This window comes from Petromyzon marinus, chromosome 24 (genome assembly GCF_048934315.1).
Source record: "Petromyzon marinus isolate PM22_M1 ecotype Great Lakes invasive population chromosome 24, UKy_Petmar_22M1.pri1.0, whole genome shotgun sequence".
Taxonomy (NCBI): domain Eukaryota; kingdom Metazoa; phylum Chordata; class Hyperoartia; order Petromyzontiformes; family Petromyzontidae; genus Petromyzon; species Petromyzon marinus.
Window position 1 is genome coordinate 16,070,726 of NC_133690.1, and position 15,526 is coordinate 16,086,251.

Consider the following 15,526-nt stretch of genomic DNA (forward strand, 5'->3'; position numbering starts at 1 on the left):
GTCAATGTGTGCATGGCTGGCACGTATAAGGGATAGTTTCATTTAGTCATATATATTCAACACTTTACAGCTAAGGCCACGGATAACGTGTCTGAAATTCGATCAAACGCGCGAGCGAAAACTTCGGGATAACGTTTCGTGTTGCTATTCGGGAAGTCGCCTCGAGTTAAAGCGGGCAAAGTTGGTCAAAGCGTTGCCCAAAACGTGGGGACACAACAAAAAAAACCAGGGCTACGTGGATCCAAACGTAACGTTGTTATCGCTTGTTTAGTACGCGGCCATCCATAAATGACGTCACGCGATTTTGGACAATTTTTGACCCCCCCCTTCGTCACACGGCGTCACAAAAAGTCAGATACCCCCTTAAATATGACGTCACAAAGCTCTGCCCCCCCCCCCACAAAAAAAACATGGTTCAAATCGCTTGAAACTATTGGCATTGTAGTGCGTATTTAATGTGGCGCTGCACTCTGATGTAGGAGAAAACATTTATTAAAAAGTCTATTTAATTAAGGAGAACGTGATTTAAAGCTTTCGCGACTGCAGGGATTCATATTCTTGGTTCTTTCGGTAAAGTCACGTAGAAGGGAAACAATAAAAAAAAAATATATGAAACAATAAAATTATCACGACGTTTCGACTGCAACACAAGCAATCATCATCAGTGTTGTGGTTTTCACACCTGATGATGATTGCTTGTGTTGCAGTCGAAACGTCGTGATAATTTTATTGTTTTATATATATATATTTTATTATTTATTGTTTCCCTTCTACGTGACTTTACCGAAAGAACCAAGAATATAAGTAGAACGTGTTTTATTTAAAGTGGCGCATTTTGATGTGACGTCACATTTTCACCCCCCCCCCCCCCAGGTGCGTGACGTCATTTATGGACGGCCCTTACTCCCGATGACAAGGGCGCGCTTTTGGAAAAGGGTCACGCAATCGAAAGGCGTGCGCACGGTTCTTCTTCCTCGTTACGAAGAGGAGTAACAACGCCGTTTTTTGTCGTGTCGGGAGCGACGTACATCGACGCGACTTACAGGGTAGGTGGTGCTGGTGGTGATGGAAGGCTGAGAGGAGACGGATAACGAGACGCGGCACGGACGATCGTGTCGGCGACGCGCGTGTGTGGGGTTGAGGCGACGCAACAAATCACATAGCGGTATTAATACATTGACGACGTGTTAGCGAAACGACGTGAAACGGGGGGAAACGTAAGTCCAATGGGTATTGCTCTTTGGTTCTTTGGGTAAAAGTTTACGTAGAAAAAAAAATAGAACACGACGTTTCGATTGCAACACAAGCAATCGTCATCAGGTGAGAACTGTATGTAAATGCAAGCTCGGAGAGAGACACATACACAGAGAGAGAGAGAGAGACAAACACAGACAGGGAGAAAGACACATACAGAGAGAGAGATAAACACAGACACGGAGAATGACACATATACACAGAGAGACACACAAATGTGTTTTACTGTGAAACACCGTATACCGTACAACCTGCCACGGTCGTTAGCGCACTGGGCGCTGAGACCCGTTTATCCGCGATATGCACATTCCCTGGCACGACTCACATCGGTGATGATACCTGGACCGGTTCCTTGCCAACAAACCCGTGTCACGTTTCTCAAGCGCCACGCGATGTTGTCACAAGGTGGTTCATGTTACGTGAGGTTTTGTGTTTTTTTTTCCCCCTTAGCCAGGAGATGGTTTAAAAGCCCAACGAGACGCATGCGAGAACTTCTTTTGCGAGCAAGACCTGGGTCACGCGAATGATGAAACACGTGAATGTTAAAGCTTCAAGCGAGTTTCAATTACTCATGAAAGTACTCGCCTCTAAGCACGACCACCACTAGGATGATGACATTCTTTTCTATTCGAGCGCGCAGCGCAACGGGAACGAGAATAAGAATCGATTCGTGAAGCCGAAGACGCTGGAATCGTTTAAAGGCTCAGAAATTCCTTCAGTCATTGACTCCAGATGGCGGCGCTGTAAACAACGTCGCCACACGTGGTTACGCGAACAAAGGATGGGGAGGGGCTGGGGGGAGTCCTAGAAAAAAAAGGGGAGGGGGGATGTGTGTTGATTGGCTAGAAGTTGTTAGAGCTACCAGGGCTAGTGTGGTTAGGGGTAGTGCTAAGGTCCGGTTGGCTACGGGAGTTAAGAGTTTGGTTAGCGAGTGTTGTTCGTGGTTGGGGTAGTGTGAGCGTGTGTTTGGCTAGTATGGTTAGGGCTAAGGCTAGTTAGTGCTAGTTAGCTGGTAGTCGGTAGGTCGAGGCGTGGTTGTGTGCAGTGCTCGTGTCTGTAGTTGTTTTTTGGTGATTAGGGTTGGACAAAAATGTAATACCGTCCTGGTTGTCTATAGTTTGAGGGTCAGACTATGGTCTGGTTGACTAGTTTGTTAGGGTTAGTGCTAGTGTCTGGCTAACTAGTTTACTCCAACCATAATCTTTGTTTTTTTTTTGTAAAGTCACGTAGATAGGTTCAAATTAATAAAAAATCAAATAAACCAAAAACTACGACGTTTCGTAGTTTTTTTTTCATCGATCGCTTGTGTTGCGATCGAAACGGCGTCGTTTTTTGTTTATTTTATTTTTTATTAATTTGAACCTATCTACGTGACTTTACCGATAGACCCAAAGAATATGAATTCCTGCAGACTCGAAAGCTTTAAATCAAGATTTTACTCCAACCATTTTCACTTTTCCACTCTCCTCCGTGTCCACGTGTTGGCAACTCGCCTGTTTTTGCTTCCATATTTCGCCTGCAGGGCCCCCCCCCCCGTAAGTCGCTTGTTAACCAATCGTTGGTATTCGCCAGATCGTCGGCGAAAGCATTGCCGATGTCTCTCTGCACGTGCACGTATGTGTACTCATGTTGAACTTCTTTCGCACCGTACGTAGCCAAACCCTGCTAATCGGCGATGCCAATCTCTGCATCGTCATCATCCAAACTGGAACATTTCGCCCATGGCTTCTGTCAAGTTCTGTCAAGTTGTGATGTTGCCTTTTTATTCCCCGGTGTTTACTCTGGCCAGCAGCAGAGTGCCGAGTTAGCAGAACCTCGCGCCGACAGCCACTGACTCCGAAGACATCGTAAATAAAATTACAACCATAATGATGAAGTCCATAATGAATTGAGTATGCAGGATTGGGCACGCGAGCAGGAAGTGTGGGTGGCTTGCGTGTTTGCTGGCAGTCGGTAAACTCAGCGGTTTGCGCTGCGCTACGAACCCGGCGACCCGAGTTCGATTCCCGCTCACGGTCAAAAACAATGGCGCATATACGAACCGGTCCCGAGGCTACACGAGGTCGACTCAGCCTTAAATGACTAACCGGGTGCGGTGTGCAAACATCAGCACCGGGGAGACAAAGGCGGCCGGGCGTAGTGCTGGCCACCCACCCCGTCGTGTGTCGTTCCGGCCTTGGTGGGTGCTCGCTAACAGCACTTGCCCCAACAGTCTGTTAAGGCTACACGGGGGATATTCGTATTTGTTTACCCACGCACACTTACCGCAGCGGTCTGTTAAATGTTATACGTGGCGCGGTACTTTGTCTTCATATGCAAGCGTGTGGATGTGTGTGTGTGCATGGGTTTAGCGGTCCGCATCAGTTAGCGCGCTGCACTACGACCCGAGTTCAAATCAACTTCAAGTAGGAGCCATATCGGTGTGCGAAAATCAGCTCTGTCAATACATATGATAATGAATTCATTTAAATATCCTCTCTATATATACACATTAAAGTCAGTGGCAGACCGTCGTACAGACTGGGTGAATCTTTGTCTAAATTACCATGAGGGAGCTGAAGTCTCGCTGGCTAAGAGGCTATGCCCTCCACCACGCCATCAATCTGAGCTCAAGTTTAGGAGCTGAATAAACACGTGTGCAGGAAGGAGGTTTTTTTTATTCGTATGTGTTGGACGTAAGTAGTTCAATTGACCCCTGCAGCCGCTAGATGACGATATACTCATCTTGCCACCTTGGGGTCCAATTGTGGCAAGATGTTAACTGGCTCGCCTGGTATGGAGGAAGTTGTGGGTTCAATCTCAACCCTGACGCCTGCTGTATATTTGGAGTTTGCAAGGTCTCCCCGTGGTCGCGTGGATTTTTTCTCCGGGTGCTCCGATTTTTTTCCTCCAATTTAGAAAAATGCGTTTTGAGTAATTGGTCGCTGTAAAATTCCACGTGATGAACCGCTTCGCTGAGCTATCATTTGTGGCCAGGTCGCTTCTGAAAAAGAGCTACATAGCTCAGTGGGCATCACCTGGTAAAACAAAAAATTGTTTAGTTTTCAATGAATTTGAAATAAATATTGGATTTGTTTTGTGACTACCGATTAATTAATGTAACCCACGCACACTGTTCGATTCAATATATCCAGGAGATAAATCCCAATACCGAGGTCTGCTGCCCACGACAAGCGGGCTTCAGAAGCGAGGGACATTGTCTAGTTTTGCCGTTCCTCCTCCGTTGAAGGAGCTAAGACTATCGCGGTTTGCAATTTTGTCTATAGTTTGGTTGGCAATACGGTCTATAGTTTGGTTTGCAATATGGTCTATAGGAATGTTTACAATTTGGTTTATAGTTTGGTTTGCAATATGGTCTATAGTTTGGTTGGCAATACGGTCTATAGTTTGGGTTTGCATAGCCGTAATATACAAGTGGATGACGCTCCTCTACGCGTGGCTCTGTCGCCACCACGTGGCTCTACGCGGATTGGTAAATACAGAACCCAAATAAATAGGCATGCGATTAAAACATTACGGCCACATGGTAAAGGTGCAGCCCTGTAATTGCATGCTCACCTCACTGCTGGCAAAAGGGCCTCCACAAATAGTGGGAGCTCTATAGAGCCATATCTTACCATGGTATTTTGGCCTTCTCTTCAACGCTGTACCGCACATCTTGGAAAGACTTGGGAGTCACCTACACCTCGCCGCACCAAACGCGACCTGCCAATAGACTAACTGTGATGGATCATTCTTATTTGGTTCTTTCGGTAAAGTCACGTAGTTAATTCTACGTGACTTTACCGAAAGAACCAAAGAAGATGAATCATTGCAGTCACGAAAGCTTTAAATCGAAATGTGATGGATCCATTTACACTGCCGAATGCACCGTGTCGGGGGGGGTAAGCGACGTACTGTCCCCCATCATCAGGGAACCAAATAATTCGCCTTACCGTTGAGTGTGACGGCAAAAGCCTATGACACACACACACATATATATCTAAGCCGCAAACGAGACTAGAGTGTAACACCAGGGAGTGGAAATTGGCCGGAACGACCCGGATGGTCGGGGTGGGAATGAAAATCTGAACTCGACTGTGTCCCGGAAGGAAACCAAGAGACCCGTGTAGCGGCTTGTAGTCGACAGTTCCCGGAGTCAGTTTAACATTTAGTAGCAATGGTAGCAGGAGGAGGCTTTCGCGACCAACATTATCCATAATAGAGGCTTTTTGGGTTGGATAAGCGTATAAATAAATAAACCTTGTACCTCGTATTTGTTCACTCTGTGTTGTTTGCCGACTGGTTTTGCATCACGTAATGTTTTCTTAGGTTTGTTGAATTCTCGTCTCTCATCTTCTTGTTGTATTTACCTCCGTGCAGTTTAACGCTCTCTATGTGTTGCGTTGATGTCACCCTATGTGCTCCCTCGCGATTTGTTTTTTACACCTGATGAAGATCGCTTGTGTTGCGGTCGAAACGTCGTGATTTATTTTAATATAATTGTATTGGATTTCTACATACGTGACTACCGAAAAAAACAATGAGACACATTTATACATTTACGCGATCTAACCCAAACAAAAAAATATATTATGGATTGCTCCGAGTCTATAACATGTCGTCAGGCAGATAAACCACGACGTGGAACACGTCTTTTTTGTTTAACGTGACTTGTTGAATCAACGAAGCTTGGGACGTACCCTTTAAAAAATACAAACCCCCTAAACTTTCCCCCTGTGGTGTTGGTGGTGGTGGCTAGGCGGTGGAGCGAGTGCCTCGCAATCAGAAGCGTGCGAGTTTGACTCCTGGTTGAGCGGTTGACTCGGCCCTTCATATTGTGCCACTTTGCGGGGAAGTCAACAGTGGTTGTCCTATGGATAAACTCACACCCGCCCCCCAACCCCCAAATAGGAATGTGAAATTTCCACCACTGGCTCTGGGCTGCAAACATCAAGCACCGCTTAAATGCTCATTGGTACATCCCTGTGTTGCAGGAACCTCCTGAACGAGAGCCTTGTGAAACTCCTGAGCGAGGCTTTCCAGGATAAATAAAGACGCCACTCGGTAAACGTTCACCTTTGGGCCAACAACGTTGGTTGACGGCGCGAACGTTTTCACGTTTACTGGATACTGCCTGCTGCAACAGAAGTCGGAGAGGCGACGCTCAGATAAAATATACCGCAAATTGGCACAGTCAACGGAACAGCAGGTGGTGCATCTGCCAGCCACATTGGACGGGGTAACTCAAAACATCTGCCTCTGTCCGATCCGCAGCCTCCTTGCCAGCGGGCCTTCCACACTTCACGTGTATGCAGGCTTTGACGACGTGCACCTAGCCTGGCACGAGCTCCCCACTGACAACTCACTGGCTGCGTCTGCTGCTTGCTGCTGTTGCCGTTGTGTGGGTTGTAGGAATGGGAACTTTCGTGGATCTCGTCCCTACGATTTGTCCGACTTTCCGGACAAAACAGAATGCCCCCCACCCCTACCAGTGGCGTAGTAACTCGGGTTGTGTCAGTGGCGTAGTAACTACATTACTACATTGTGCTGCTTACGTTCAAACGGAGTTCAAATCTCAGCTAGGGTCAAACTATAGCCCATTGTCGTCAAGTGTTTGTCACTTGCTGTGGCAGGGATTGGCGGTCACCCCGGTTAATACTGCGAGAGTGCTCGCCGTTTAAGACCCCGTGGCACGATTCGACAAAGAGAAATGGCTCCTTTCTCGACATCTCGGTCTTGCATCTTTAGTCTCCCTCTCTCTCTCATTTATTTTCCTCCTTTACACGCGTGGCGCTCTGACATCCATTGTTCAAGGGCGTCTTATACATCTAAATTATTGTCGTTGTTGTGGTGTGTGCCGGTGCCATGTTCAAAATTGCATACATCGCTCGCAGATGACTTCCTCTGATGGTCCCTTACGTGGCAGACAAACAGCCAAGTGCAGGCCGGGGCTGAGTCGACGTTGTGCCGCACAGGGGCAGCTGCCGCCCCACGTCCCCCCGCCTGCCCCCCCACGAACATTTCCCTCCCCCCTAACCCCCACCCACCACCAAAACCCCCACCGACCCCCATACCGACCCACCCACTCCCCCACCCACCCCCCGATACACGCACAATCGCCCGAACCAGAGTCATCCGCGCAGTCCACACGACGGAGCAGCCATCACCCTTTATTAACACCAAACCCTACAGTCTGCAAACACACGGGACAGCACAAGCATACACAAATGCGTTGCCAGTCTCACTCCACTGCTGGATGAATGAAGGTACCCCCCCCCCCACTACGACATGCGCTATTCGTCCGCGGCTCCTGTCGAGGCAGCTTGGTTATGGCCAGCCCCACGTGCTGCCCTCCGTTTTACCTCTCCCCTTTAGTCGTCCCAGCCCACGCTTCGCACCGGGGTCAAACACAGCGACGTCTTCGTCAAACGAGCTATCGGGGCCTTCACTCATCTCCGAATTGTACGCGTGGGCCGTGAACGACCAATATTATTACTCGTACATTTTCGGTTTAAATCGTTGTGTCGTGTATAAAGCCAATGCTCAGCTATACCCTCCGCTAAACAAATATAGTCGCCACGTGGGCAAATTGTGTATTCACATTGAGATTGGTATGCCGATTTGATATTGGTATGCCGATTTGATATTGGTTTGCCGATTGATATTGGTGTGCCGATTGATATTGATGTGCCGATTGGGAATGGCATGCCGATTGGGATTGGAATATTTTGACAATTGTCAGTATTTTCTCTGCGTTTCAACAATCCTCCAGTTTGTTCCGATTCGCACCGTTAGCTACGTGCGATGCGAAAGAAGTTCAACGTCCGTGCGTAGATACAGTGCTGAAAACAAATTTAATTCGCATACTTGCCCCTGCGTGACAACTCGTTTTTGATTGGCCCTGTCGGGTGGCAGATGCTGTAGCTGAACATTGGCATTATGCCTCCACGATGATCTTACCAAGAATTAACTCGCTATGTTCATCTCCTGTTTATAAACTTGCGCCAGTTGTGGGAGGAGGAGGGGGGGTCAGAATCCATATTCCTATGGCGGGTGCGAATTTAATCTCTAGGAAAACTTACTGTTGCCTTCCCCGCCAATTGGTACTTGAAGAGTGCATGATGTGTAATAGACTTTGCATGCTGTGGGTTATATTGATGCTTGATTCTGCATTGTGCTTGTAAGCAATGGGCTCACTGCAAGTACAGATCAACATTGTCTATTAAAACGAATATTTTGCACACGCACACACACTGGGCTTATAATTGTGTGCAAAAAGTCACATCTCTTATAGGAAACATACCCTTATTCTCATTGGCTGTGACTTAAATACATTTAAACAAAATAGGGACGTGTACATTATTGGTGGTGTAATGATCAAACGATTATGCTATGATTGATTAAGGTCACGGACACCACGCACACATATGGTGTACAGATTTGCCCTGGTCTTCATTGGGATGTGTTCTTTTGTTTTTTAACGGACTTATAATTATCGATCGCATCTTGTCGATCCTCCGAGTGGGTTTATATGCGTTTGAGCAAAGGGCCACGCAAGCAAAAATAAATTGAATTGTAAGTCGAGTGACGACGGAAGTTTGGTGTTGCGGGTCGGACGACTCCGTGTTTGACTCCACTTGAGCTCCATGCCTCTGTTGCTTTACCTAGAATACATAAGAAGAAGCAAAAGACAAAGATCACCCGTATAGCCTTAGCAGACTGTTGGGGCAAGTGCTGTTAGCGAGCGCCTATCAAGGCCGGAACGGCACACGAAGGGGATGGGTGGCCAGCACCACGCCCAGCCGCCTTTGTCTCCCCGGCGGTGATGTTTTTACGCACCGCACCAGGTACTCATTTGAGGCTGAGTCGACCTAGAGGAGGTCCAGGATTGGTTCAGATAATCGTCACTGGTGTTGACCGTGCGCAGGAATCGAACATCGGGTCGCCAGGTTCGTAGCGCAGCAGCTGACAGCTGCACTCAGCCGAGACACGTGGAGAGCCGTTAGCCTGGGCTCCGTCGGCCCCCACCGCCTCTTACATGGCCACGGCCACTTATACCACGAAACATGCCCACAGGACTAGCGGCGTTAAGTCGACGTTTCGGGCAATGGCCTTTCACATCACTTTGAATGACCATTGCCCAAAATGTCACCTTTCGTTCTAAGGCCACAGTGTTTACCAACAATGCGTTGAGTTGTGCGAGCTGTGGTTGAGAAAAGTGGAATGATTCACTCCCCAAAAGACCGTGGGACCGGTGGGTTGTGTCAGAAATAGTTTTGTTTTTAGTTGGGTGGAGAGACGGGATGCTCTTGATGTGAGACGCAAGGTCGTCTGGCTATCTCTTTTTGTTGACGACAGGCAGCTGCAGCCCCTTCCCGCTAGGCGGCGCTAGAGACATCGACACAGGGTAAGAGTCGAATGCATTAAAATCCAGGCAGCCCATGGCATAACATACGCGGTGCATTATTAAATAAATCGATGAAAGTGTATTATTGGGCTTACGATATTCTAATAACATCGATCGAATCATGCGTGCATCAACGATTAAGGAAATAAGAGTATGTATGCTTCGCACAGCATTATGCTATTGGGCATCTGTGAAAGAAACTGGATTATGGATGATATTGGTCGCGAAAGCCGACGTGTTAAACAAACTGGACATCTGTGAACAAGAGCTTCATAGCTCATCGGATTGCTCGCGTCTCAATTAAGTTTCTGACAATCAATTAGCGTGGTTGCGGAGAATATAAATAACAAAAATAGATAAATCTTGATTTAAAACTTTCGTGACTGCAGGCATTCATACTCTTTGGGTCTTTTGGTAAAGTCACGTAGGTGAAGACGATTTGCTTGTTGTAGCGATCGAAACGTCGTGATCTATTATTTTTCTATCTACGTGACTTTACCGAAAGACCCAAAGAGTAAAAATAGATACGCAATATCTCCTCTCATATGTCTGTCTCTCCACTAAATAACAAAGTATATTGATTGTGTAAAACAAAACTTGTATTATTTTGGTATGTATGTATATTGAGAGACACGTATGGAGGACACATTGTCTGCTAATGTATCTTGTCACGTGTTGCAGTTGTGCGTCGAACTCGGACCCATACGTGAACACAGAGAGAGGGTGCTTGACAATACAGTTGCCATTTCGCCAGCATTATTTTAAGCAAGCCTGCCGCTGCTGATGAGACACCCATTTGGCGAAACCAGTCCGGAGTTTGCTTCCAAGGAGCCAATGCTGCAGTATTAGTTCGCCGATGGGATGTGTAAAAAAATATATTTTTTCAAGTAGACAGATTCGGGGAGGTGTTTTGACTGATAATTTAATTTGTTATGCACAGTCTGGCTGGAGAAATTACTGAACGGGGATCGGAATCAAAACGATACATTTGAGACGAGCAAGAGCAGGTTGGAGTGTGTTGCTGATGGCGTGGGGAAACGTTCATCCAGCAGTGGATAAATCACGATTCAAAACGATACACCTTGAGTCATGATCATATAGGGCCCACGATGGGGTTGGTGGCTCACACAGAGATCGGTCTGAAATGCCCTTACTTCCGGTAATAGGAAGCCACTGGAGCTATACACTTTGAAATCATCATCGAGATTGGAAACTAAATTAATTTAAACTGATGTCCGTGTGTTTAGTTCGTTGCCCTTCCACCGCACCTCCGATTAGAACGGTTGGCTACGTACTGTGCAAAAGCAGTTCGACATACATACACACATACACACATACATGTGTTTGTGTGCGTGCGTGTGTGCGTGTGTGTGTGTGCGTGCGTGTGTGTGCGTGTGTGCGTGCATGTGTGTGTGTGTGTGCGAGACTCCCATCCGCTGTGAATTACAAGATGACCAATGCAGCGAGGAGGTTCCTGATCTCTCTCTCTCTGCGTGGATTTCGAGCGCCGTCTCCTCACTGGCACGGGTTTCCTCGGGCACCCATACTCACTGTCCGCCCTGGGAGTCGAATATCTTCTTGCGTCCCTCCATGCCGGACAGAGCCTCGATGTTTTTGCGCCAGTCCCCAACTTCTTGCCGCTCCTGTGCACCGCGAGGCAAAGACAAAGGACCCCCCCAATTCTAGTTTTCGCCGGCCTTTTGAGACGAGTGCTGTTAGCGAGCTCCTTGTTAAGGCTGGTTAAGGCTGGCTTAACAAGGGGATGGCGTGGCAAGCAGCCTACGCCCCTGGCCACCTTTCTTCTTCAGCGCCGATCTTTACGCACAGCACCAGGTGCTCTATATTATTGTGAGTTGCCCCGGTGGAGGGGAGGGGAACCTTCGGACCGGTTGAAATATTTTTCGCCACTGATCTTCGCCGTGAGCGGGAATTAAACTCGGGTAGCCGGCTTCTTAGCCTCACGCGGTGGCCGCTGCGCCACCGGCCCGCACACACGCACACAGACACACGCAAAGACACACACGCACACAGACACGCAAAGACACACACGCATACAGACACACGCAAAGACACACACGCACACAGACACACGCAAAGACACACACGCACACAGAAACACGCACACAGACACACACGCACACAGACACACGCAAAGACACACACGCACACAGACACACGCAAAGACACACACACACACAAACCTTGTCTGTATCCTCCTTCTTGACGGACTTGAGGTTGGCCCTGAGGTCCATGGACACTTTGTGCTTGGAGCCCAGCAGGGCGCGCAGCATGGCGTCGGCCGACATGCGGACGCGCTTCAGGTTGGGACGCTTGAACTTTCCCTTGAGGTCGAAGATCTTCTGGTTCAGGTCGGTGATCTGGTGGTGGTGGTGGGGGGTTGGGTCGTGGAGAGACGATAACAACGATCGCCACAACTCCTCCAAACCATGGAGGAGCCTGACTGGCATAGGCTCCTGATGCAAGGAATAAAATGTGGCAAACCCCATCAAGCTCGGTGGCCAGGAGATGTTAACTCCCTCGCCCGGTATACAGGAGGTCGTGGGTTCGATTCCCGACCCTGACGCCTGCTGCTGTACATTATGGAGTTTGCGTGTCTCTCTCCCCGTGGTCGCGTGGAGTTCTCTCCGGGTCCTCCGGTTTTTCCCCTCCACGTCTAGAATCAACAACGTGCATTCAGAGTATTTGGCTGCTTTAAATTCCCACGTGATAAGCCACTTCGTTGAGCTATCATTTGTGATAGCCAGGTCGCTTCTGAAAACATAACTACACATCTCAGTGGGCCTTACCTGGTAACATAAAAAGTAAAAAAAAACACCTCCCAACCTTATTCGGCCCGTGATCCCTAGTGCAGTTGCACCGCCTGCACACTCGATTAATATACAGTACTACAGTACAGGCCTTTGTCAATCTACTGCTGGATGAGGGCATCCCCTCGCCATGCGGGTCTCGGGGTGGAGACCCATAGACGTGGACGCATATAAGTACAGTACAGTAATACCTCCGTTAACGAAGTTGATGGGTTCGTGGCGTCGCGTCATCGTCAGAAACTTCGTTCCCAGAAGCTTCGCTAGCAGAGGTATTCACTAACTATTTAACTAACTTTTTTTATTATTATTATTTTACCGGTCAAGGTCCACTGAGCTATTTCAGAAGCGGCCTGGCCACAAACGACAGCTCATCGAAGTGACCCCCGTCGTCATGTGGACATCTTACCGCAGCCAAATACTCTTCAACGACCACGCAGAGCGCCACGTTGAACTTTCCCTGCGTCGCCCTCCGCGGACCAACTCATCAGCTCCCACGCGTCCGCAAAGGACGAATCACTTTCGTGCCGTCCAGGCTGACAACAACAACCATCCTCTGCTTGGCTTTACGAAACCCGGTGAGACCTGGGGATAGTTTGGGGGGGGGGGGGGGAGGGACGGGGTGATTTGATTTGCACTGTGGCCGGGTCTCACCTCCGCCTGGGATTTCTTTACTTTGTACTCGATGTCATATCGCTCCTCGTCCACCACGTCCACCTTCTGGTGCAGCTCCCGGCAGAGTTCCTTCCGGCACAGAAACATACACGGTGACACGCAGAGGCAATGCTCCCCACCCCGTGTGTGTGTGCGTGTGTTAGCGCTACGCTGCTGCGCTACGAACCTGCCGACCCGGGTTCGATTCCCGCTCACGGCCAACACCGGTGACGATTATGTCAACCGGTCCAGCGCCTCCCATAGGTCGACTCAGCCTCAAATGAGCACCTGGTGCGGTGTGTAAACATTGCCACTAGGGAGACAAAGGCGGTCGGGCGTGGTGCTGGCCACCCACCCCCTCGTGTGCTGTTCCGGCCTTCATAGGTGCTGTTCGCTTACAGCACTTGCCCCAACAGTATGTTAAGGCTATATGGGGGATCTTTGTCTTTGACTATTCTAAGCATGTTGGGGCGAGTGCTGTCAGCAAACGCCCGTTAAGGCCACAACAGCACACGAGGTGGGTGATGCGTATGATGAATTTATTTCGTACCGTACGTAGCCAACCGTGCTAATAGGAGGTACGGGGGAAGGACAACAAAACTAAACACAAAAAGAAGTTCTACAGAACTGAGTTTGTCAATGTAGATGATTTAAAAGTGCGGAGCTCCAGTGGCTTCCTGATATCGGAAGGAAGAGCGTTCCAGACGGCCGCAGGAGCGCATCTGAAAGCGCCACGCGATGCGGCGACCGCCGTCTTTGTTCGATGGCCAACCAACAGCGACTGCTGACCAGAGTTCACGTGATGGTTTTCGCGGCTGATACCACACGAAGGTGATTACAATGATGACGATGTTGCTGGCTGCTTGTGCTGCTGTTGACGATGATGACCTTCACCACACCTGCAGCTGCTGCAGAGTGAACCCCGACAGCTGTAGAGGCGGCACGCGCTCCGTCAGCACGTTGTGCTTGTCGTCCTCTCGATCACGCTTCTCTCTCTCCAGGTCCTCCTGGGCCTTGGCGAGCATCAAGCTCTGCACCCTCGCAAAGGCAACACGTCGGAAACGCGTCACGAACACGTCGGGAACACGTCGGGAACACGTCATGAACATACCGGGAACATGTCACGAACACTTCGGGAACACGTCACGAACACGTCGGGGACACGTCGGGAACACGTCACGAACACGTCGGGAACATGTCACGAACACGTCGGGAACACGTCACGAACACATCGGAAACACTTGGGGAACACGTCACGAACACATCAGAAACACACGTCACGAACACATCGGGAACACGTCACGAACACATAGGGAACACGTAATTAACATATCGGGAACACGTCACGAACACATTATGAACACACCGAGATCACTTTGCAAATCCTCATCATGAACACATCGGGAATACAAAATTGAACACATTGGGAACATATCAGGAACACACCGCGAACACACAACGAATAAATATGAATATGGGTCGGGAGATACACCAGAGGTGTGGTAGACTTCTTGTTACGGCAAGTCGTGGCCAGTACGCGGGGTTGTGATCGAATTGGATGCAGATCTTGGGACAAATGAGAACACATTCTGATTCTGAGTGTGGTTAGAGGTGCGGCGAGTTCTGTACTAGGGTCTGGTCGGCTAGTTAGGGGTAGGGCTAGTGTCTGATTGCCTTTGGGGGACCTGAAATCATTTTGAAGGGCGGCGGTGGTGTGGAGGAGGACACACGTTCATCGTTTAAATGCATAATATAGATTTTTGTTCAATAAATGTTTTTGGTTTTAAGTTTAAAAACAATCGGGCACGACGGTGCCACTAGGGGAGTACGTGGGTAGGTAGGCTGACACGTCACAAAGAGAATGCATTTCTCTTTGTGATGCCCTCTGCTCGTGGTGACCTTTAGAGGCTAAGCCCTGTTTAGCCATAGCCGCCCCACCACCCATAGTCATCGTTCAGGAGTCAGTCTCATTCGGGAGTCAATATCATCTTGTTGGAGTCATCATCATCATCATCTGGGATTACATCTTCATCAACGTCATATTTGTCAATGATGTTGTTTTAATCTACATTGTCATCCAGGATTTCATCTTTATCATAGCCATCACCATCGTGAATTATCGTAACGCCATCATCAGCCTTAACCCGAGCATGAGACTTGCCAGTGCCCGAGTCTCACCTTAAGCATGAGCTTGCGAGAAGCCGAGATCTTGCTGACTCTTTTCTGAAAGTGAAAAATAGAACATATGTTTATAATAAATGATTATTATTTGTCACTCCACTGCTAGATGAAGGCCTTCCCATGCCGTGTCAGTCATGAGGGCTGTTTGACCATGCTTGACCTTACTGGTCAGTGTGGGTTAAGTGAGGCAGGGTGTTAGCCGTGCCTCGGAATCGAACTAGGT

General features: G+C 48.7%; 1 protein-coding gene and 1 long non-coding RNA gene across 2 annotated transcripts; one reads left to right on the plus strand and one right to left on the minus strand.

Annotated features, from left to right (window-relative positions):
* Positions 1-677: 677 nt before the first annotated feature.
* Positions 678-7,518, plus strand: LOC142928916 (uncharacterized). The gene is made up of 2 exons (XR_012945225.1): positions 678-1,046; positions 6,231-7,518. It is a non-coding gene; the product is annotated as an uncharacterized LOC142928916 (long non-coding RNA).
* Positions 7,391-15,410, minus strand: LOC116945613 (troponin I, slow skeletal muscle-like). Its single transcript, XM_032960092.2, has 6 exons — positions 15,301-15,410; positions 14,022-14,153; positions 13,123-13,212; positions 11,845-12,021; positions 11,195-11,286; positions 7,391-8,900 (listed from the first exon to the last, which is right to left on the minus strand). The coding sequence occupies exons 1-6, from the start codon at positions 15,307-15,309 to the stop codon at positions 8,897-8,899; spliced, it is 504 nt and encodes a 167-aa protein (XP_032815983.2). The 5' UTR covers positions 15,310-15,410; the 3' UTR covers positions 7,391-8,896.
* Positions 15,411-15,526: the final 116 nt, after the last annotated feature.

Coding starts and splice junctions, on each gene's coding strand:
- LOC116945613 (XM_032960092.2), bottom strand. Junction 13,213..14,021: donor TCACTCTGCAGCAGCTGCAG/GTGTGGTGAAGG, acceptor CTGTGCCGGAAG/GAACTCTGCCGGGAGCTGCA. Junction 11,287..11,844: donor AGAAGGAGGATACAGACAAG/GTTTGTGTGTGT, acceptor CGCGGTGCACAG/GAGCGGCAAGAAGTTGGGGA.